The 25,464-nt window shown below is 31.0% G+C and overlaps 1 protein-coding gene across 1 annotated transcript; it reads right to left on the bottom strand.

Annotated features, from left to right (window-relative positions):
* Positions 1–13,482: 13,482 nt before the first annotated feature.
* Positions 13,483–15,902, bottom strand: LOC114195514 (deSI-like protein At4g17486). The gene is made up of 3 exons (XM_028086013.1): positions 15,477–15,902; positions 14,669–14,956; positions 13,483–14,076 (listed from the first exon to the last, which is right to left on the bottom strand). The coding sequence occupies exons 1-3, from the start codon at positions 15,613–15,615 to the stop codon at positions 13,856–13,858; spliced, it is 648 nt and encodes a 215-aa protein (XP_027941814.1). The 5' UTR covers positions 15,616–15,902; the 3' UTR covers positions 13,483–13,855.
* Between the last annotated feature and the right edge of the window lie 9,562 nt (positions 15,903–25,464).

Below are 25,464 nucleotides of genomic sequence, written 5' to 3'. Positions count from 1 at the left end.
CTTTAAACATAACAATGCATGGTCTTCATATTGACTTCCAAATGGCTTTCAAGCTTCTTTTATCATCATCAAAATCTTGTTTCAGCATTTAGACTTGTATTACTTGTATTGTTTTTGCCAACAATCTCCCCCTTTTTGATGATGATCAAAACAATATGTTTAAAGTATCTGCAATCAAAATATCTTACAAGTAAATTTGTTAGTAGCACTGTTTAGTTTAAACTTTTAAACTTTTTCTCCCCCTATTTTGATCATATGAAAAAAAAAGGTTTCAATAAAGAAGCTCCCCCTCAATTAGGCAATGATAAAGAATAACAAGACAAATATACTTTTATTGAAAAGAGATACTAAAACTAGAAAACACATTACAATTGCACAACAAATAGACGATGATGTAGACTTTTAAAAGTCTTGACTCATGTCATCATCTTCCTCATATTTATCAAATTTATGTTCTAAGTTAGATATCCTAGAATCTAATCCTCTAATTAAGCCGGTGACTTCTTCATGTCTGTGAGTGGAGAGAAGAAAGAATTCTTCAACTCTCTGGTTGAGATTTAAAATGTGATCCTCTAAAGAAGAGGATGAGCCACCAACACCACTGGATGATCCAATATGTGTGTCAATAGGAGGAATAGGAGCAGTGGGAGGATTCTCTTCTTCTTCATTGTCCGAGGAAGGCATATCATCCTTGTGAATGTAGGTATTCCCAAAAGGAATAAATTTCATCTGCTTCAAGGATTTTTCTACAATTTTGTTTGCCATAGTGGTCTTATGAGATTTTTCATCAGAGACATTCACCCTTTTATACTCACAAATACGAGAGATGAGTAAGGAATACAGGAGAGGATATTGAGGCAATCTCTTGGCTTTGAGCATGGTGTCAAGAATGATGCTTGGCCAATAGATAGGAATGTGGTTGAACATGGCATAAATGATCATGAGATCTGCTTCACTGCACTGTGCATGGTTTGTACCACGTGGACATAGAATCCAAACAATGAGATAGTGAAGTAGACGCTCATCGATTTTGAGAGGTCCGGCTAGCAATTGACGACCAATTTCTTGATTTGGGCATCGCATAAAGGATCTATATGCAAAAATTATGTTGAACCCTTCAATGCCAGCCGTGAGGATTGGGGATGTGCCATCATGAATGGGAAATTGTGCAACATTTTCCCAAATATCATCATCTAGAATAATGTCGACACCTTTCACCTTTGTGAACCCAACTCCATCTCTGAATTTGTAATTGAAGTAGAAGGCTCGTACCAAATTAGGGTAGTAGATGCCTTGCATCTCTGTGAAGAATTTCACACCTTGTTCAGCCAGAAAATTTTGAATTGTGAAATGGCAATTTACAAACCATTGAGACTGGATGAATTTTGGAGTGATGAGGGGTTTATCTTTCCATAGTGTGATGAATTCAGACCGCCTTTCTTCATCCGAAATCCATCCTTCAATGGAAGCTGTTCGAGGTGCAGTTGAGGGTTGAGAGGCACGAGATGCAGTCCTTCTGCGTGTGGGAATCTTTCTACGAGAGGATTCAGCCATGGTTGAAGTAAAGGAGAGGGAAGCTTTTGTGAGTTTTTGAGAAAATGAGAAAATGAGAAAACTTTGAGTGTTGATGGAGAGAAAAAAGTGTTTTGGTGACAAAAAATGGCTCATATTTATAGAGAAGAGTCTCCAACGGCCATATACACGCGATTTGATGCAAATCTAGCCGTTACAAGGCTAATTTTTAAAATTATTTGGTCCAACGACGTGTAATAATCGATTATCCTAAGATGATAATCGATTATTGGTTCATGTTCTGGGCAAAATATGAGTCCTGACGAGCTGATAATCGATTATTCTAAGTGATAATCGATTATTCCAGTGAGTTTTTGATTTTTGGCTCAAAATTAAGGATAATCGATTATTGCCCCAAATAATCGATTATTATAGAACATTTTTGAATTTTAAGGCTGAGAAGTTTAAGGATAATCGATTATGTCCCCAAATAATCGATTATTCTAGAATGCTTTGGAAATTTTTAAGAGTGTCTGATAATCGATTATTGACTCTTATAATCGATTATTGACGCTATTTTTCGGATTTTTAAGGATTTTGAGTTTTTGGCAATTTTAAGAGATCTCTAATATGCCTAAGTCTCTTCTTAGTTCATAAAATCTATCTTTAGCTAAAGATTTGGTAAAGATATCAGCTAGTTGATGCTTTGTATCTACGTATTCTATCTCACAATTTCCTTTATTAATGTGATCTCTTAGGAAATGATGCCTTATTTCAATGTGCTTTGTCCTAGAGTGCATTATGGGATTTTTGGTTAAATTAATAGCACTGGTATTATCACATTTCAGAGGTATGTGATTTAGAAAGATATTATAGTCTTCTATTTGTTGTTTCATCCAAAGAATTTGAGCACAACAGTTTCCAACTGCTATGTATTCAGCCTCTGTAATTGACAAAGCCACACAAGCTTGTTTCTTCGAGTGCCAAGAGACTAATGAACTACCTAGGAGGTGACAGGTACCACTGGTACTTTTTCTATCTATTTTACAGCCACCATAATCAGCATCTGAATAGCCTATCAAATTAGGAGATGCTCTTGAAGGATACCAAAGTCCAAAACATGCAGTTCCTTTTAAGTATTTTAAAATTCTTTTTACTGCAGTAAGATGTGATTCTTTTGGATTGGCTTGAAAATGAGCACACACACATACAAATTGCATAATATCAGGCCTACTTGCAGTAAGATACAACAAAGAACCTATCATGCCTCTAAACATAGTTTGATTTACCTCTATTCCTGATTCATCTTTGTCTAAGTAGCAGGAGGTTCCCATAGGAGTACTTGCTTCCTTAGCAGTATCCATTCCAAATTTCTTAAGTATTTCTTTACAGTACTTAGATTGAGAAATGAAAGTTCCATTTTCCTTTTGCTTAATTTGAAGACCCAAAAAGAATGTCAATTCTCCCATCATTGACATTTTAAACTCTCCCTGCATTATGCTTGCAAAGCCTTTACATAGTGAACTATCAGTAGACCCAAATATTATGTCATCTATATAAATCTGAACTAGCAAAATATGCTCATTTACTCTTTTAATAAACAGAGTTAAATCAATTTTACCTCTTTCAAAATCATTTTCTAGCAAAAATGTACTTAATCGTTCATACCAAGATCTAGGTGCTTGTTTTAATCCATACAATGCTTTCTTTAATTTATAAATGTGATTAGGAAACTTATAGTCTTCAAAGCCAGGTGGTTGTTCAACATGCACATTTTCTTTTATAAATCCATTTAAAAAAGCACTTTTGACATCCATCTGATATAGTTTGAATTTCATGAGAGAAGCATAGGCAAGAAGTAAACGTATAGCTTCTAACCTGGCAACTGGAGCATAAGTCTCATCATAGTCTATACCTTCTTCTTGTCTGTATCCTTTTGCTACAAGTCTGGCTTTGTTTTTAGTGATGTTTCCATCCTCATGCAGCTTGTTTCTGAACACCCATTTTGTTCCTATGACTTGGTGTGAATCATCCCTAGGAATGAGTTCCCAAACTTCTTTCCTTTCAAATTGATTCAGCTCTTCTTGCATTGCTATGCACCATTGATCATCTTGAATAGCTTCATCTACACTTTTGGGTTCTATCTGTGAAACAAAGGCAATAGTCATACAGAAATTTGACATATTTCTAGTAACAACTCCCTTTAATATATCTCCAATGACATTTTCTAGAGATAATCCTCTAGGTGATTTCTAGCTTTTGGCAAGATCTTCAGGTTCAGTTAGTGGATTTTCATTTAGATACATCTCATCAAGGGCTTCTTTGAAATATTCTTCATCACCTGCATTTGTTTTATTTGACTCAAGAGGGTTCTCCTTAAGGTCCACAATTTCATCAAAAACAACATGCACAAATTCTTCCATATTCAAGGTTCTTCTATTAAATATCCTATAGGCTTTACTAGTTAATGAATATCCTTAGAAAATAGCTTCATCAGCTTTAGAATCAAAATTACCCAAATTTTCTTTTCCGTTATTTAGAACAAAGCATTTGCATCCAAATATTTTTAAATGTGCTACATTAGGCTTTCTTCCTTTAAACAATTCATAGGGGGTAACTTTTAAAATTGGTCTAATGAGCATTCTATTTAATACATAACAAGCAGTGCTCACAGCATAGGCCCAAAAATATTTAGGCACATCATATTCGTTCAACATTGTGCGAGCTAATTCTTCTAAAGATCTATTTTTCCTTTCTACAACTCCATTTTGTTGAGGAGTTCTAGGTGCAGAAAAATTATGCATAATTTCGTTTTCTTCACAAAAGTTTTCAAATAATTCATTTTGAAATTCTCCACCATGATCACTTCTTAAAACTTTAATTTTCAAATCTTTTTCATTTTAAACTGCTTTTGCAAATTTTTTAAAAGCTTTAAATGTCTCACTTTTTAGTGTGAGAAAGAAAGTCCATGTATATCGTGAGTAATCATCAACAATAACAAGAGCATAATAATTTCCTCTAAAGCTTTTTGTCCTTGAAGGACCAAACAAATCCATATGCAAAAGTTCTAAAGGTTTTGATGTAGAAATTACATTTTTTGAATGAAATGAAGATTTTACTTGTTTTCCTTTTTGACATGCATCACATAGTTTATCTTTTTCAAACTTTATTTTAGGCAATCCAATTACTAATTCTTTAGAAATCAGTTTGTTTAATTGTTGCATGTTAATATGAGCAGCTCGTTTATGCCATAACTAGGGATTTTCTTCTTTAACAACCAAACAAGATATATCACTAGATGATGCATTATCAAGATCAATCAAGTAAATATTATTGTGTCTCATACCTTTTAAGGCTATTTCTTTGGAGTCCTTTTGATGAATAGTGTAGTAATCACTCTCAAATATTACTTTGAGTCCTTTATCACATAATTGGTTATATTGAGAAGATTGTGTTTTAGTCCTTCCACATATAGTACATCCTTGATCTCCAAAGTATTTCCTCCTCCTACATCACTTGTTCCAAGTATTTTTCCTTTGTTGTTATCCCCATAAGTGACAAATCCTTGTTCCTTCTTTTTAAAGTTCTTAAACTTCTTTTTATCTCCAGTCATGTGTCTTGAACAACCACTGTCAAGATACCACATTGATCTTCTGGATTTAGAAGTCATCTGCAAAATAAGGAAACAATTCATTTAGGTCCCCAACCACTTGTTTGGGTCCTTGGGGTTAGAAAAAAAAATCTAGTTATGAACAGGAACCCAATGATATTTCTTATTAGGAACACCAAAATGTTTGATATTGCATTTGTTTGAAGTATGACCCTTTTTCATGCAATAAAAACATGTAGCAGTACATGCATATGTATTCATAGAATGATATGTTCCTTTTTCTACCCAAACTCTATGAGTTCTTTTAGTTTTATTTTTAAAATTATGATTATGAGCATGTTTGGTCTTATTTAGGCTCTTCTTGATTTTAAACTTTTCACAGTTTTTATTTTCTAAAGCATCTTCAAGATGTTTTTCCAAAATACATATATCAAACATGTAACTTTTACATGAAGCACATTCAACAGTTTCTTTATTTTCTAAATTTGAAATTTTATTTTTCAAAATTTCTTTTTCTTTAAGAGATTTTTCAAATTTACTTTGCAAATCTTTAAAATCAGATTTTAACTTTTTATGAGCAGTATCCAATTTACTAGATTTAATAAGTAATTGTTGAAAAGCATCATACAAATCATCATAGTCATTTTCATGGTAAGTAGAATTTACCTCACTGTTAGAATCATCACGATTAGCCATCAAACATAGATTTGCTTCTTCAGTTTTAGAATCACTAGAATTTGATGAGCTTGAGGCATTGTCTTCCCAAGCTATGTATGCTTTCTTTTTGAAAAATTTTCTACCCTTCTTTTCTTCACTTTTCTTTGAATTTGGGCAATCAGCTTTGACGTGTCCAGATTCTCAACATCCGTAGCATTTGAAATTTGAGGATGATCCTTGATTATCCTTCTTGTTGCTCTTGAATTGATTTTTGCCTTTGGCCTTCATGAATTTTGTAAATTTCTTAATCATAAGACTAAGATTTTCATCATCATCCGAATCTTCTTCTTCCTTTTGCTTTTTGCCTTTAATCACTTCGGTTTTAAAGGCTATGTTCTTCTTTCTTCCAATATCTTCTTCATCATTTAATCTGCCTAGTTCAAGCTCATGTTCTCTTAGCTTTCCAAACAGAGCCGCCATCGTCATTGTCGCAAGGTTTTGTGACTCTGTGATGGCTGTCACCTTCGGCTGCCAAGTCCTGTTCAAGGATTTAAGAACTTTTATATTTAATTCATCAGTGTCAAAAGTTTTACCTAGACTTGTGAGATGATTGACGATATGTGTGAATTGTTTCTGCACATCGTATATAGTTTCTCCTTGCTGCATCCGAAACATTTCGTATTCTTGTATCAAGGAGTTCTTGCGTGCTCTTTTCACATCGTTTGTTCCTTCATGGGTTACACGCAATATTTCCCACATTTCTTGTGCACTGGTGCAGACTGAGATCCTGTAAAACTCATCTAGGGTTAAGGCAGATGAAATTATATTTCTAGCTTTTACATCATACTGAGCACGTCTATTTTTGTCTGCTGTCCATTGCGAAAATGGCTTTGGTTCCTGCACATCATTTACAATATTAACAGGAACAAATGGGCCATTTAAAACAACATCCCAAATACCTCTATCAACAGATTCCAGAAAAATTTGCATCCTAACTTTCCAAAAAGGATAATTTTCACCAGTAAATAGAAGAGGTCTGTTGATAGACGCACCCCTCAACAAAGGTTTGATTTTGTCCAACCATTTTCGAAATTTTTTTGAATAACTATCAAAGCAAGCTCTGATACCAATTGTTGGTATCGCGCAGCGGAATGTTTGAGCGTGCGGACAAAACCAAGAGGGGGGTGAATTGGTTTTTAAGAAATAAAATTAATATTTTAAATTTTTCCAAAATTTATCAATTGGATCAATAAATAATTTCTTTAAACACAATAATAGATGAAATAAAGAGATAAAGAAGAAAATTGAACACAAGTATTTATACTGGTTCGGATCAAAAGACCCTACGTCCAGTTGTTAATCTCTCAACAACGAGATTAACTAAATCACTAACAAGTAATAGATTTACAATCAGATATTAAGAGTGTAAGGAAAGAAAACACCTCTCTTGAATCACACAAGAGATGAACACCTTTCTCCGAATCACACAGAGAACCTTGACCTTAGCTTTCCTAGCAACAGCAGCAACACTCAATCTCCTAGAACACCTCTCAGGAAAAGTTATCGCTCTACCCACACTAGGTTTTTCAAAGCTTCTATTGAGAACACTCAGAGAACTTTCTTGCAATCACAGCACTAGCACTCTAGCTTCTCAAAAAGGTGAGTGAGAAGTAACTCTAAGGTTCCTTAAATAGGGGTTCTAGAAATTAGGTCAAAAAGCTGAACAGTCGCGCCCAACTGACCAGGATAATCGATTATCACTAGTGATAATCGATTATTCCAGTGTGGTTTATGAAAAACAAATTTTTGAGCAGATAATCGATTATCATAGGTGATAATCGATTATTCCAGTGCTTTCTTGAAAAAATTAGTTCAGCTAAGGATAATCGATTATTCTAAGTGATAATCGATTATCACTTTGATTTTTCGAGAAATACCAGAATTTTCTTGTACAATACTGATTCTAACTAATCTAATTACATTTTACAAAATAGCTTTAAACATAACAACGCATGGTCTTCATATTGACTTCCAGATGGCTTTCAGGCTTCTTTTATCATCATCAAAATCTTGTTTCAGCATTTAGACTTGTATTACTTGTATTGCTTTTGTCAACACGAACCATGTTAAAGGTGGGTTGACCCACTACCCACCAATAACAACCCTTTATTAGTTTTTTACCATTTTCACAAATTTTTTATAATATTTATTTACTATTAATCGTGTAGGTTGACACTTTGATATTTTGTAAATAATAGAATGATGTTCAATAATCTTTGAATATTTTTTATGTTTAATTTATTTGTTTGTCAAGTTATGTAAGTTGACACTTTAATTCGCAACTATTATCTTTATAGTAATGTTTGGTAAGTAAGATTGTAAATATTGTTCCGAAAAATGCATCATCAATTAAGAATATTATCGTTTTTATCCTTAAGAATCACCCCACTAACAAATAAATAACATAAAAATAAGAAACATAAGAATATAACATGGAAACCCCAAAATCAGAGAAAAACCACGACCTATTGTTTAATGACAAGCAAAGAATAACACTTATGTGATAAATTATACAACATATAGACTACTCTCCCATGCTCTTTGACCCCAAGTACACCCACACTCTCCAAAGCAAAAATTTAACCCAAATCTCACAACACTCAACTACAAGAGTATAAAAAAGTCAAATACAAGGTTAGAGTATTTTTTTATTGGGGTAAAAAATACCACGGACTTAAAGACCATTATATACCTTGGCTTTGATACCAATTATTGGATCAAACGCTTCCTATTAGGCAAAAAAGTACGATTTAATTGTGACTTATTCCACTTGACCTCCACCACAAGATAATTGATGTCACCTACAGCAAATACCTACAATCAAAATTCCTCAAAAGTGTTCCCATCTAAAAGCGCCAAACTTACATGTAAATTTAATCCTTAATCAATTGACTTTGAATTACATATGAAAAAAAAATACATGATAAGTATTTGTGTACCAATGTAAATGTATAGGTAAATTTTTGAACATATACTACAAGAAAAACTGATATTACTGATAGTCAAAATCTGTCGGTAAACCAAATTACTGACAGTTAAATATTTGTCGGTAAATTTTACTGACAAAAATTATGTTATGTAGGTAATTATCGATGAAAAAATATGTTTGTAAATTATGTCAATAATTTCCAACAAAAAATATCGTCAGTAATTACTGACTAAAAAATTTGTCGATAATTACCGACCGAAAAATTCGTCGGTAATTACCAAATTTTTTTTCGATAAATAGTGCACACTGGTCATCTTCTTCCTCCCCTTTCTTTCTTTTTTTTCCTTTTACGGTTTATCTTTCAATTTTTTTTTTCTTCTAGAACCTCCACCATTCCCTCTCGGTAAATCCTTCGCTGCCACTACCATTGCCACCATCATCGCCGTAGTCGTTGGTTCCTCCTCTTCCTTCTCCTTCCCCACTTTTCACACTCTTCTTTCTTTCTTCTTTTCTCTTTCTCCTTAACCACCTGCATTATACTACCATTGCGTAAACCTGGCAAGTATTGGCCTCACAACTACGTATCTCCATTCATAATGGAGAATCAACGATCACATAGTTCTTATAGAAAGATTATTCAGAACATTATTTTTAATTTTTTATTGACTTAATTTTAATTCTAAAACCCTTTTTTTTGTGGGTATTTTAAAATATTTGAAATAAGTGTCCTGCGACGCGAGTGGACAAATAGACACTAAAATAAAAATAATTTTTCATTTTTCTTAAATTGTTTATTATATTTTTTTATCTTTTATATTTTTTTTAGTATTTAAATGCCATTATTTTGAATAATCAATTTCACTTTTCAACATGGGTTTGTAAAAATGTGGATTTAAATTAAAAGAAAGGCAAAGATGAAATAAAAATAATGACGGGTGCAAAATTAATAATACACATGGTGTTAATGTGCGATAGGTGTAATATTGATGAAAAAGATTGGTGACGGAGGGAGAATGATGAAGATTGGAACGTAGTATTGTGCCTCTAGACATGATGGAAAATGTTAAAACATGTGAACTTAAAACGAAGTACGAGAAGTAACAAACAGACCAATAATTCAATACATTATAGTGAGGAACTTGCTTGTAGCGGAACTTGCTCGAGAACCCATGTCACTAACAATCTTACTCTCCCATTCACGTTAAAGTGAAAAAAAATGACAAAATAGTATTATGATTTATGATTAGGAAAAGAGAGTAGTATCCCTAATCATCCTCCTTTTCTCCTATGATATTTCACATAATTTATACACGCCATTGCAATCCAAATGTAATCTTACCCTTAATTACAATGAAAATAAAAAAGGAAAGAATTTATCGTGATGAAAATATATTATGAGAATCAAATCACAACAAAATCATAGCACAAAATCAAAACGTGATTAATAAAATTGATTCTAATTATTATAAGAGATATTATTTCTAATTATTAGAATCATATCACTACCTCTTTATCTGGAGCAAAGGTGGTAGAAAAGCAAAGAGTAAGGATAATAATAACAAAGGTGGTGTGAGTATATAAAAAAATGGGCTAAAAAAATTAAAAATCAATGTGTAAAATGAAAACACAAATGGAAGATGTCAAAAAAGATTGGGCATGATCAACAAAAACTTTTCTTTATTTAATATTTAATATTTTTATTTTTATTTTTTATTTTTTGTTATTTATTTATTTCATTTTATTTTATTTCATAAGAGATTTTTATTAGGTAAGATGAAATTAGGTGTTAACAAAAAGCAAAATATGTCTATGGTCTACTTTTATTATGCTTGTATGATGATAAAATGACAAAAGAAGGAGTTGAACATTTGCAATTTCTAAAAAATGGCAAGTGTGCTATAAGTTACAGAAATAAAGTAATGACTTTGTTGGGTCATTTTGTGAAGAAACCTTATTGAGTACTACCACGCAATACAACCCTCTTATGCCACACAAATCCATGCAAAGGTTGGAGAAGACAACTATGTCGTTCTTGGAGAATGATAGATAATGAAGATAATAAAAATAATATTGAGGAATCATGTGAAAATTGAAGGTGACATGGTGAATTAGATTATTTTTATAATATTTTATTTTATGCTGATGAGTTTTATTCTTCTTCAAATTATAAAAAGAGTGATATGGAATATTATTGAATGCTTTGCTTTAGTTTATTCTCTCCCACTCTCCTTTCTCTTATTGTTACATTATTATTTATCTTATTGAATGCATGGACTTTATATAATAATATTGAATTACTCTAAATTTGAAAAGAAATATTTCTCTTATCTTAATGGCTTTTAAAAGTAATATCTCGGAAAAATAATATTTATTTAAAAGAAACATTTTAACGGGAGTTAAAAATTTAGCTTCTCTAAATTATAAAAATATTACTTATAAAACATAATTTTATTCTATTTCTAACGCAGCCTTTTAAGGTTGAAATCTATGTTAGTGACAGATTTTGCTCACGAATTTTTTCATTGATAAATGAAATCTATTTTAGCGATGAATTTTTTCGTTAGTAATTAAAATATCAAAATCCGTGGTAATTCAAATTTATTGACAAAAATACATTCGTCGATAATTCCAATATTTTTTGTAGTGATAATATAAAATTTACATATACATTTTTATCTATATATAATAATTGGGAAATAAAACAATAATTTATTGTAGTGAAAATTTGAATAACAATATTATTTTCTTCACATTAGCTTATTGGATTTCGTGATATTTTGTGATGTTTTAACATAAGAAACTCCATTGAGGAATGCTAGAACATGATCAAATTTGTTAATTTTACTAACAATGTCAATTTCACGAAGTTCAAAGTGCATACCGAAAACTATCGATCTCGATCAAATACTTGTAATGATGAAGAGAAATATATTAACGACGTTAGATAATTAACACTTTATTTGACAACTAGTGTTTTCTTTCTACGATCTTTGTTTATTACGCTCTGTCATTACTTTTCTATGGATTTCGTCTTTGTATTTTGTGTCCAATTGCTGCATAGAATCAAAATTAGGCAACTTAATGAAAAAATAATATGTTTGTCTAACATCAATAATATCTTGAACTTAAAACCTTAATTTTGAAGCATAATGGTTTATATAGGGATAAAGAAAGACAAAAAAAAATTATGAGAACTTTGAGTTTATGCAAGTGATTCTTTTAAAAAATCTAAAAAAGGACATAAATGTACAACTTATGCAATGATCCATTTATATATCTTAAAGTCCCATTCAATTGGGTCTTATACCTATATGAAAGGAATCGTATAAGAGTTTTAAGAAGGGAAAGACTTACATATGCATGATGGGAAAGGCTTTTAACAAGAAGCTATGAATTAGGGTTTCAACATATCATTGACCAAATTGGATATTTAGAATATTTTATAAACGTGGATTTAGAACTTAAAACATTAAATCAAACACTCACCTAATAGCTTTGCATAGTTGGATTCTTACTCGAGAAGAGTAAGGAAGGAATGAATAAAGAAGAAGATGAAAAAGAAAGGAAAAAGGGTTGTTGGTTGTTATGCTTTCACGCAACGTTTAGCATATCATGTCATGCATGTCCAAACAAAGCATGGGAAACCGAATAATACGCTGCTTATCCTTTACACTACTGCCACACCCCTAAATACAACATGCTAATAAATATTCTAATCCCTTTCCATTTTCTAATTATTTTTTTTTTCATTCAAAGTCAAGTTCATTTCTTGCAATCTTCATGTCAAGTTCTTTTCCCATTATTTTAAAATTCTAAACCCTAAATCCACACACACTTGAATACTTCTATATATACTAACTCCTTTGTTATGAATTTACTATAGAATGAAGTGCTTTTTTTGAGGGTGATAAATGCTTTAATTTTTCATTCAGTGCTTTCTTTAATTAATGTATAAGAAGATTAGGAAGAGAATATAGCATTGCCCTATGCAATCATAGAGAAGATCCAAACTCGTAATATATATAATGGGGTGCCCAACTCATTATTGGTAAGCCATTTATGTCATGCCAACTCATATGTGATTATTCGCAAACTCAACATCATCAAAAGCTAATAGGCACAGAAACCAAAACCTCAGAGATCATGCACACACATCATTATCTCTCCTCGGATGCCAAGACAAATCCAGCTTTCAAAAATGGTACCTAATTCAGCTGGAAGCTAACTTTTAGCTGCATCTATCTCTCTACTCACAATTGTTTTAAGGAAAAAACGTGTTCTTCTTCATCTGTTAGTTTTGGTTAATCGTGATCAAATTTCTTGTACTTTACCCTCGTAGTGTTAAAAAACATGTGATTTTAGTTTCTGCTAACTTTATAAAACATGATCACTTCATAGAAAGACATGTTTTTCAAAGTTTGATGACGAAATTTGTTGACATAAAAGTATAGGGGCATTAACCAAGTTTAGCAGAAAATATAAGAACTAAAAAGACTTCTTTTTTATCAATTTTATTAACCACCAATCATCAACCTACAAATCCGGGCAAATTTTCTCAGAACAATCGTACAATTTAGAAGGTCCAATCCAAGGCCTAATTTGGATTTGAGTGTTACCAGAAAGCAAAGTTATCATCATATTTCAAGCTATTTTGGTCTCTTCAACACATATACATCACTGTTGAAAAACATGCAGATTGTGAACCCTGATTATATTCACCATCTAAAGTTGACAAATTTGGGCTTTGTTAATGCTAGCAAGTAGCTCTCAAACACACACACCATCTCTTTTTCATTTACTGTATTTTACACATTGAACACATTTCTATGTTCTACTTCTACATCAGCAGTTAACATAGATAAAATCCCAACAATACGTATCTCAAAAATCTAGATATGAAGACCCTTTTCTGTTCACTGAAGAAAGAATAGACAACGCAACCATTTCACTTTTTTTTTCCATTGCCACACAATTAAAGATATACAGCAGAACAGAGAGATGGAGCAGAAGAAAAAGTTGGTTCTCTGCTCATCTTCGGTTTCTAACAGCCTATATTTCAGACATCGACTTAGGAACGCATCGAAGCTTTACTTTACTGTTATGGTTGAGGACGGAGAAGCATTAATTACAGAAGATGGAGGAAGGCAGTGTCTTCGGCTACTAGACAATGGAGGTTTGGGTGAAGCCTCGTACCTGCTGGAATGCGTTCTCACTTTCTTCTTCTCTCCGTCTTGAACCCTGTCTAATGTAACTTGGCGAACCTTTGTTTCATTTAGGCTGGGTGGAAGAACACAGTTGCAGAGAAAACCTTCATATTCAGAAGAAAAACCTACCATTAGAAATCAACAAAATGCTTCTTTTTCACAAGATGCAGCATTGGAACACAAGACATTTGCATCCTCACTTTTGACAAAACAAGTACATACATAATTGCAAAAAACTCTCCTGTTTTACATTTGAAGTAAATGATCATCAACCCAAAAAGGAATTCAGTTGTTTTATTCATATCCAACAATAAGTTAAGAGTGTAATTAGAACCCAAAAACAGAAATATAAAACAAACATTAATCTGAAACATGACACTCAAGTTCTAAGTCATAACCATGTATGTCTGGATATTGGTTGGTGATGTTTGATATGTGAAAAGCAAAAAGCAAATCCTCTTGTAAAGAGCTTATATTACTTGAATTTTGAAAGAAGATGAAAAGGGTATGTGTCATCTTAGACTCTAGAGGTGGGGTAGCGCACTGATCCCTCAAAGCAAGATCTTTTTCTGAAGCAAAGAATTCAAGACTAAATAAATCTGTGTCAAAATTGTTAGAACATCTGGGGAACCACATGAACACCTGAGTGAAGAATCAACTTATACAAATATGATGGAGAAAGCAAATATCCCTTACCAAGTCTAGCAAGTCGATTGACCCAGCGAGGGGTGGACTTCCCCGTTAGTTTGACACAAACATCATCGCAGAAATGGTTGCAGTTTTTCTGGATAAGGTGGTAGGTGTTCCCAGAATAGTCTTCAGCCATCCTCTCCATTAACTCACGAACATCCCTCGCCCCCATATCCGTCGATCCAATGAAAATCGATTTCCTGAAGGTGAATCCAGGACACCGTCTAGGCTCCACTTCAAAAATCCCAGTCGTGTCACGTTCATGAGCTCCAAATCCATATTCAACCCCATGAACTACAACAACAACAACAAAAATTGAAGTCACTAAACCACTCTCTAAGTATCCGAAAACCATCACAGCAAGAAAACACACCACCCATGGTATTAGTACATTACAAAACAACAAAAAGAATGAACATTCATCATCAGTGTAGTTTCAGTATTTTCCCCAACTCAAAATTCAGTTGAATCCACCCTTCAATAACAAAATTAACAATTACACTAAAATTGCATTAAAAGCAAAATTCAACCAACCCAACAAGCTATACACCCTTCGGTTAATTTCTCAAAAAGATAGATAAGTTCATATTGTTTAAGATCCTTAATGCAGCAATGAACAATTTTCAAATTAACATTACATAGCCCATATTAAATTCCATCGACAAAATTTAACTTTTATACTCATAAACCAATTCCACGGATCTGAATTAAAAATTGGCAATACCCAGCAACCGAATTTCCTTCCAATCCCTTTGATGGAAAAGGAAGATGAATTGAAAAAAAAAAAAAAAAAAACGGTAACTGGGTCGGTTACCTTGAACGCCAGAATGGTAAACTCCGAGGCCAAGCCAATAAGCGTAACCGTTAATCGGTGTTAGATCGTAGACGTTAAGGTAAACCGGGTTCGAACCGGGTTTTTTCTTGCGCGGCACAGGAACGAGTTTACACAACATTGTGAATACGATGTTGTTGTTGTGGTTGTTGTTTGTGTATGGTTATGGGGTGGGGTGGAATGGAAAATGTGGAGAAAAATCAAGGGCAAAATGGGAAGAGGAAAAAGTAGTGGCCCTTGAAATTTTCTCTGGTTCTGGTGATCCTAAATGGTGTAGGTGCTTCTCGTTATCATGAGTGATTGTTTTCTTTTTCCCTTCGCTTTCGGAACACGGAGAAGGAGATGACGATGATGATGAAGAAGAAGAATGAGAAAAAGAGAATCTTGCAGTGTGTGATTTGGTTCTCTTTCTCAGCTTTTATTCATTTTCTCGTTGCATTATTTAATGTTTCAGAAAAAAAAGCTAATAATCACGAGTGAACCTTCTTCTTACAAGATTTCTTAGTAAAATATAATGAAATTTTATTCTAACACAATTATTTTAAAGTTTCTTCTTTTTTTTATAAGAAATGTATAAATATAAAATTAATTTAAAAATAGTCAGAAAGTAAGAAAGTAATTCGTAAAAACACCTTAATATTGTATTAATTTTAGAAACGACAAAGAAAGTGGTTTTTTTTTTATTTAAGATATTTATTGTCTTTAGATTTTTACGAGTATATGTTTTGCTTTTTCACATGATTCATGAATCCTTCACTTGATTTGTGTAGTAATATCCCACTTTAGTAAGCCAATTATTTTTAGTATTTAATATTGAAGATCAGTATTGAATAGATTTTTCAAACAATCTAGCAATTAATAAACAATTATTGACGAATTTATTTTGCATTTTTTTTATGTGATGCATGAATCTTTCACGTGACTTATCAGTTTGTGTTTGAGTTTAATAACACTGTTATAATATTATTTCGAGTATTTAATGTTCGAGAATTGTATTGATTAAATCTTTGAAAAATTTTGATATTCAAAAAGAGATAAAAAAAAATGTATTGTAATCACTTTACAATATTTTAGTTAATAGATAATAATGTTGCAAGTTTTTCTTTTCTTATGTGAGCATGGGTGAAATTGCTAACCATTATTATCTTGGTGTATATTTAGGAGGAAAAAGTTATGTGATTATTTAACAAATTCAAATATGATTTTTTTTTCTACCGAGAAAACAACTTATAAAATATCTTTTAATAAATTTAATGTCACTATCTGAATAAACTAATTTGTTTATTTATTTTAAATTAGGTAAAAGGATCTTACATATAAAATTATCAACATACAATTTATTCCAACAAAATTAAGTTTCGGCTCGAATTGTTTAGACGGCAAAAAAAAATGTGGTAGAAAAAAAATCACCAAAGATAATGTATATGACAGATAAATAGATTTTTTTTTAATATATCAATCAATAGTATTAGTTTGAGAGGACCATTCCCATATACTTTGAAATTTAATAAATATAAATATATATTATAACTGCCAATTTAATAAAAAGATTAAAATAAAGTTATATTTAATTAATATTTATTAACCTCTTTAAATTATTTCAAACATAATTTTTAATTAATATTTATTAACCTCTTTAAATTATTCTAAATAAATTAATAATTGTTTTAAAAATAATTAATTTGTATTATTTTTATAATTATGATAATTAATAATATTGATTGACCATATAGGTCATACATGGTGTACAGATTTGACTTGTTTTGACCATAAACAACAGACATGATTGAGTGACGACTCTCACACGTTAAAGAAACATTTAGTCTCTCTCTTACAAATAATTATACTCAGTAATTTATATTTTTATGAATATTATTTTTGTTAATTGCTGTATTAACAATTCGTATAAAATTAAGAGAGTACACTCAATTGATTCAATAAGACGTTCCTTATCATTTTTTTAACATGGGTTTAATTCTTATAAATAAGAAAACAATTCTAATAAATATAATTTTAAAAATATTTACAATTACAAGATGCTACTTTATTTTTTCACTTAATATATAAAATATTTATTATAAATTACTATTATATTGTATTTATTTATGGATATTTAAATTATTTAACTATTTTTTTCAGATCTTCTAAATAAAGTGTTTTTTTGTCATTATAAGTTTTTATGGATTTGAGAAAAAAAAAGTTGAAAGTTGATTAGGTATAAATATTTCAATTAAATTATGTTTTATAAATTAAAAAAAAGTATGTTATTTTATAAGTTATTAATTGTTAAAAAAAAAAATCTTTGACTTTTTTTCTAAGATGTGAGAATTCTTTTTAAATATTCTCTTTTGCTTCTAGATATAAAATTTGACTTGAGATGAATTTGAATCAAGCTCAATCATAAAAATTTCAATTAAGGCAATTTTTTTTTATTTCTACTTTATTTTTTACTTTATTTCATTATTGTGGTTTTATGTGAATTTCTGTAAGGATAAATGGAGAAGCCTACCTTCCATGTGAAGTTCAGGGTAAGAGAAGCATTCATGTAAATCTAAAATTGTTTTTGGATATTTGTTTCTCTAAGTTTAACTTTGTAGAATGATGAGTTTTAATTTATATTTCTATGAAACTTAGATGTAATTAAGACTGGGACATAATTTCAAAACTCTTGAAAATTGATAAGTCTTAAAAATTGTCCAAGCATTACAAAAAATGTTGATAAGATTAAATGGTTTATGGAAGAACTTAAGGAAAGAAAATTCACATACTCTATCTGATAACTAAAATATTATATCTGTTCCATTTATTTCAAATGATTAATACACTTTAGTTTTGTTACACTTGTATGTAAATATAAGAAAAATATCATGATAACACAGTAAATAATACTAATATAGGTCGGTGATTAAGCGAGGAATTTGGATTATTTGCTAATTTTTTATACTATATTAAAAGTATATTTAAAATATTAATACAGTGTATTTTTAATACTCAATAAAAGACAATACAAAATAAAAAATTAGTAAAGAATCTGAACTCTTAAGTGATACATATTTAAGTTTGAAGTAAAAATTGACTAATTTTAATAATTAGTTTTTTATCTTCCTAAATTTCCATCTAAACGAGGGATCGGTTGTTGTAATATCCAAAAATTAACCAATAATCCAAAGATCATAAAAACTGAAAACAATATAAAAGCGTCTCATAAGTGTTTACAAATATTTCAAATCATAAAATATAAAAGCTTTCCAAGTTATCCTGTTTCGTGGCTAAGCCTCATCAGAACCACCTACAACAACATCATCTACTCACGTGTACCGCACACACGATTATCGCCAATCACAAGCAGATAGGGTGAGCTTAATAGAATAAACATATAGATATACACACATATATAAAACACAGTTATATTTATATATTATACAATCACACCAGAGAAATTTCCTCATTTGATTCCATATCACATGGACACAACCCTGTTATTCGTGTTCTACATCTTCTAGTGATTACCTCAAGATGACTTATTGTCATACTATCGATCACAACCGATAGAGCACGTGCGGGAAACCATTGCTACGAATCATACATCGTAACGCCAGGTGGAGTTCCCAAATACGAACATAGTTCGTACCGTCTCAAGACTACCAAACTCGTCAACCAAACACTGAGGATGATAATCTATCTGGACCCATTCGTACAGGCCACAACCAGCACACTCACACCGGCAACACTCGCCAACCCGAGCTCAACTCAAAGGTTCCTCATGTTCATCTGCCATCCCGAGCTCAATTCGAGGGATGTCATTCCGAGCTCAACTCGAGGAATGCCACATGTTTAACCCCTATCCCGAGCTCAACTCAAGGAATATGTTCCGAGCTCAACTCAAGGAACACCAACAAGCCGACCTTTAAAGTATCCTAAAAGCCTTGTAGATCACGCATGCAAAACCAGCAACCCAAGGCTGCAGCAGCAAAATCGCCTGGCGAGGGACACGTACCGCCAGGCGCTGCCGCTTCCAAATCACCTGGCGGGTGACGTGTACCGCCATGCGCGTAGCGCCTCTGAAAACACCCACGTTGCAAACCCCGCCTGGCGGGACTAGCCTCACCGCCAGGCGCACTCGTTCCAGCACCCACTATCATTGCCGCTATTGCCTAGTGGTCTAAACCCACCGCCAAGCGCTGTATCAGTACCTACATAGTTATGGTTTTTGTGTACTTCTGCACATATTTGATTCTTCAATCCAAGCATCAAGACTCACGATGCCTTTCACCAATCTAGTTGAATCGCTTTTCTAGTGGCTAACTTACTATCCAATTTCCTACTTCCATCTAAGTCCAACCATCCAAGTGTACAAAAATTGGTTTTCTTAAAGTAAACCTTATTCATCACTACCATAACACAATGCACTCACAGTGCTTATTCCTTAATATCACAATTAACTAAAGGCCAGATTCACTCTCTAGATCATGCACACCCTTCCAAGTTAACTAAATAACAACCAAGATACTCCACCTTAGGCCAAAGACAGAAAACTACCTAATCTTACTACCACTTCTCATTGTTGCATCAACCCAAAGCAATTACACTTATTATTTAACAATAGGACCCTAAGTAATTCCTTCAAAATAGCACCACATCATTTTTCCTTCCTTAATATTAAACCTGTCCTAGGTTCATCTAAGTATCAATTAGTCCAATATACTTTCAGATCATCCTCCACATTCCCCTTACACTATTAACATTTTCCAGTACAATTAACCCCACGAACCCCAATTTTCCCAACCATAAGAGCATCCTTTCATTGTTCCATTCAATCACACGCCTTATAACATGAAATCAATTGCCATTTGACGTTAAAACATCCTTTAACAATTAAACTTAGTTTTTTTTTCGAACAAAACAACTCAGATCACATAAAACATTAAATTCGAGCCAACACTTGCTCGCGTCGCCTGGCGGGTCGCTCACTACCGCCAGGCGCTTCATACAAACCCAAAAAAAAAGAGTGAATCAATATGTGTTGCTTAGCGGTCGGGAATGTGCCGCCAGGCGGTTCCTTCCCCGGGAACTCAGAAGTACCAAAACATGATAAGCCGTTTGGCGGCTATGCATAGCCCGCCAAGCGGTTTCTAGAAATTTTCCAGAAAATCAAAAATTTAAGCAGAAACAGATGAGATTCATATTTTTCACAATGTATAGCATGCGATTCAGGCTTAACATAAATTAGAACATGTAAAACTCCCCTAACCTAGTTTCCTTTTGCTTAAAAAAACTTGAATGGATCTAGATTCTCTCTTGCTTCCAATAGCCTCCCTTTGTCCTCCTCAAATTTGCCTCAATGGGCCTTCACGTGGTTGCTAGGGTTTCTACCCCTTCTCCTTTTTGCCAAAAACAAGTTTAGCAAAACGAAAACTTAATTTGGTTCACCAAGATTTGAACCCATAACCATGCCAATGCCAAATCAATATATAACCATTCAACCAATTCATGTTTCATGATGATTAATATAATTCTATAATTATCTCATCATTCCACATGCTCAATCATATTATTAAAACAATAATAATTAAATAACACACAATTGGCATCCATAGGACTTAAACCCAAATTCTTTCACACAATTAAGTACCCACAACCATTTGAACTGGTACTTTTCCACATCACATCCATCAACATTCAATGTCATAAAGGCTTCCACTATCTGTATTTATTAATTAATTAATTATTTAATTAATTAAATTTCACGGATCTTATAGTTGTCATAGACCCATACCTAGATTATAATGTTCATATCATGCCCTTTTTTTTGAAAACAGAAATTTTTTTGTCCTCAAGTCAAATAAATCACCACATGCATCCAAAAAATATAAATTAGTCACATCGAAAGTGTTATTAACACCATACCTAATTAAAAAATCAATTTCGTAAGCATTATTATTGATCTTGACTAGTACATGAAAAAGATTGTATCCTATTAGCATAACTTTTGACTTCCTTAAATATGCCTATACTTAGCTACCTAGTTCAAATGTTATCTTATTCTTTTTTTCAACAAAAGATTATCCTCTTGTAAACATCACTATGAATTTTTGATATTCCAACTAGGTTGACACCTAAATATCACTTTTTTTCGTTCCTCTATTTGCATATTTTGCATACCCTTTCATTTTTGTCTCAATTGAGTCTTGATTTTCTCATGCAGCTTAACATACTCTACTTTAAAATTTATACACTTATGTTTAAATTGAGAAATGTTAGGTAAATGTAACAAATTCAAAGGAGTCAAAAGATTAAAATCATAAGTTCAAGCAGGGAAAATGTGTATTACTATGTGTAGTCTTATACAAGAAAAATCAATATAAGCACTATTCCCAAACTCTAAGACTGTGTTTTTATGAGTGTATTCATTGTTCAAGAGGAATGAGAAACAATATTAGAGGTTGATTGCCTTGTTATTTTTGGGGTGATAGAAATGGATAGAAAGTGAGGATTAGCTGAATTCCTAGTAAATGTCATCCCTCTAGTCTGGGTGAGATTGGAGGGTGACGGATGCTAAATGACTAATTCATTCTCTTCATATTTATTTTTTCCCACATTACCCTCGTAATATTCACTTATTTTTCCACCTTACATATTAAATTTATTTTCATACAAAATATATTGTATTATTCATTTTTTTGAAATATTTTTTTATAACTTAAATCATTTAATAAAATTTATTAAAAGTAATTCTAAATAATTTATATATAATTTTATATAACATATAAAAATATGGGCATTTTGGTAATCTAACTTTTTTATCTATTAAAGTGTTTTTTAATATGTCACATCGATCAATTCAATCACAAACTTTCACAAACTTTACTTCCTAATCCAATCTAAAGGCGTGTTTGCTTCCAAGGATAGATTTAAGGGAGGGTGAGTAACCAGATTTGAGGAGATAGAGAGAGGAAGGTGAGGTTGTTTGTTTTAAGGGATGGAAAGGTAAAAGTGAAGAAATTTGAATGTAAATTTTGTGAATGGTTTGATGAATGTGATAGATATAAAATAATGTTTTAGTCGATAAAATTGTTAAATTACAGTTTTACTCCTATGGTTAAAATTAGTATAAAATAAAATATAATAATAATTACTAGTTAGTATTATTATTATTAGTTTTACTTTTAGTAATAATATTATTAATAATAATATTATTTTTAATATTTATATTATATCAGTAATGTTAATAATAATTAATATTATTATTATTATTATTAATTATCCACAAGGTTTAATAACAATAATTATTATTATTACTGGCGAAAACAAAAGCGTTGTCACGTTTGTGTGTCTTCACATATTTTAACTTTCATGGATTTGAGTTAAAATTAATAAGAAATATATAATTGTTAGATGTAAAATTAAAAAAATAAAATATGTACAAAAAAGAAGTTTTTAAAATAACTGTTAAAGACAAAGAAGGTTTTAGGATAACAGTTAAAAGTAAACTATTTATAAAATAAATAATTTTTAAAATAATAATTAAGGGTAAAACTGGAATAACAAAATATAGACACAAAAGAGTGTATCTCTTTATATATTGTTATAGATGTTATAGATTAAGGGTACAATTTTAATAACGAAATATGGATACAAAAAAGGATATTCTCTTCATATATTGTTATAGATTAATTTTTTAAAATAATTTTAATTATTATATGTTATACATAACAAAAAGAGAAAAGAAATATATATTTAGTTTTTTAATAGTTTAGAGTATAACAGGTATTTTAAATATTTTTTTATTAACAAAAAACTACTGTTAATAAAAAATCATTTTGCAATCATATGTAAATGTTATGGACAAAAACGTCAAAGCTCATGTGATGACATGTCTTTCCTTCCTCATCTCTTCAAAATGAGAGAATGGGAATCTTGAGGTCTCCTTCAAATTCATCTTCCCAAATAAGCTCAGATCCCTTGAAGCAAACATTATTGTCACTCTCAAATTCATACTTGCTTATCCATCTACTCACCCTCCCTTAAATCTATCCTTGGAAGCAAACACACCCTAAATTCACCTCTGAATCCTTTAAAAGAAATAACACCAACTTTACCCTCTAATCCTTCCGATCTCTTCCTCTTCCTCTCTCTTAAATCATTCCTCCCAAAAGAACACAACCTAAAAGTTTTATTAATAATAATTCTAAAAAGAGTATAAATGGTTTTATTCATCACCCCCAATTTGGCCCACATTTTAGGGATCATAAATAATTTAAAACAATAATTTAGATCAATTTGATCCCACAAAATCCACCATAATTGATTGAGAAATTTGGAATTTTGGTCACTTACAATACTTGTAGACTATCTATACAATCTTACCAACTCCTTAAAGAATACTAAGTACCATGGTATCCATTATCTACTTTTGTTGTAAGGTATAAATTGAGTCATCTTAAAAAATCTATTCTTTTGACTTTGGATTACAGTTTTTCATTGTTGCCTAGAATAAAAAATGGTGTAATAGAATGAGAAAATCTTAAAGTAAAGTCCATATAAATGTCAAACCTAAGATGTTTTGGAATAAGTAATATGATATACAAATCATGTCAAATAACTTTAAATTTAACTTTCTTGCAAATAATTAACTTATCGCGTAATGTACGAACATGTTTCATACAAGACTAGTAAAAATTTTAATACAAGAATTCATGTCTTTTGCACCTTAAAGTGATCCTCTAATCACCCCCTTCACGTGCCTTTAGAACAAGAATTTTCGTAAATAAATGCTTAGAAACACAAAATCTTTAATTATTGACCAAATTCTACCAAACACGAGTAAGCTTATAACACATTGCATATGAATTAGCCTGTAAAAAGCTAAAGTTAATGCATAAAACTCGTATCTAACAATGCTTCTTTTTCTTTTTTGCTTTATTCATCCTTTGGCACCAAAGGAATCGATGCTCTCCCTCTCTTTTCCATCTTTTTGTTCTTTTTTCTTTCTTGAAGAGAAACAACAGGTTACTTTTACGGAAGATTGGTTGAAAAATATTATCATTTTAAGTGCAATTTTTACGAACTTTAAGATCAGAAATATTCGACGAAAATCGTTTTTATTCTTATATTTATCCTTATTTTGTTCTGATGAATAATAATCATACTGATACTTGTTTTAGGTTTATTATATTATTAAATAATATATCCTAATAGATATTTATTATGTCATAGTAGTTAATATCGCATAATCATTTTCATTATCATTTGCAGAGCTTTTGGTGAAGTAATCTATTATCATTGACTACTCATATGTGGGCAGAGAATTTGACATTTACCTCTACATGAAAATAATTAAATAATTAAATATAATTAAATTTAGAGATAACAAATAATTAATTACTATATTAATTAAGTTAAATATCCTTTTATAAATTATAAATTATTGGTATAAAAAATAGTTTATATTACTAACAAATGATTATAATTAATTTGTGGGTTAGAGTATAAAATAGTTTATGACATTGGCTACTAATGTTTTAATTATTTAATATTAATATGAAGTAACAATAAATTTGATAGTTAATGTATGAGACTAATTTAAACTCTAATTCATATACTAATTATATTTTTTTATTAATAATACAGACTATTTTAAATATTAGTAATTTTTAATTTATAAAATTGTGTCTTATGTAATCAATATAACTATATTAATTATATTTTATCTTTAAATTTGATTACTATTTAATTATTAATTTTTATTGTAGTCTTTGATTCAATATATATAGATGACATAGTTTAAGAATTGGACTATAATATACCTAGTATTTGTTACATCTAAGAAAATCATGTCATTAATTATTCTATTACTTGCTGAAAATCCATTAAAAACTTTAGTCTTATATATTCATAAATATCTACAAGTATATATTTTTTTTTATTAAATTTCTTAATTTTAAATAAATTTATTTTCTAAAATATAAAT

The sequence above is a fragment of the Vigna unguiculata genome, chromosome 8, assembly GCF_004118075.2.
Source record: "Vigna unguiculata cultivar IT97K-499-35 chromosome 8, ASM411807v1, whole genome shotgun sequence".
Classification (NCBI taxonomy): Eukaryota; Viridiplantae; Streptophyta; class Magnoliopsida; order Fabales; family Fabaceae; genus Vigna; species Vigna unguiculata.
This window is presented reverse-complemented; position numbering and strand designations above follow the sequence as displayed.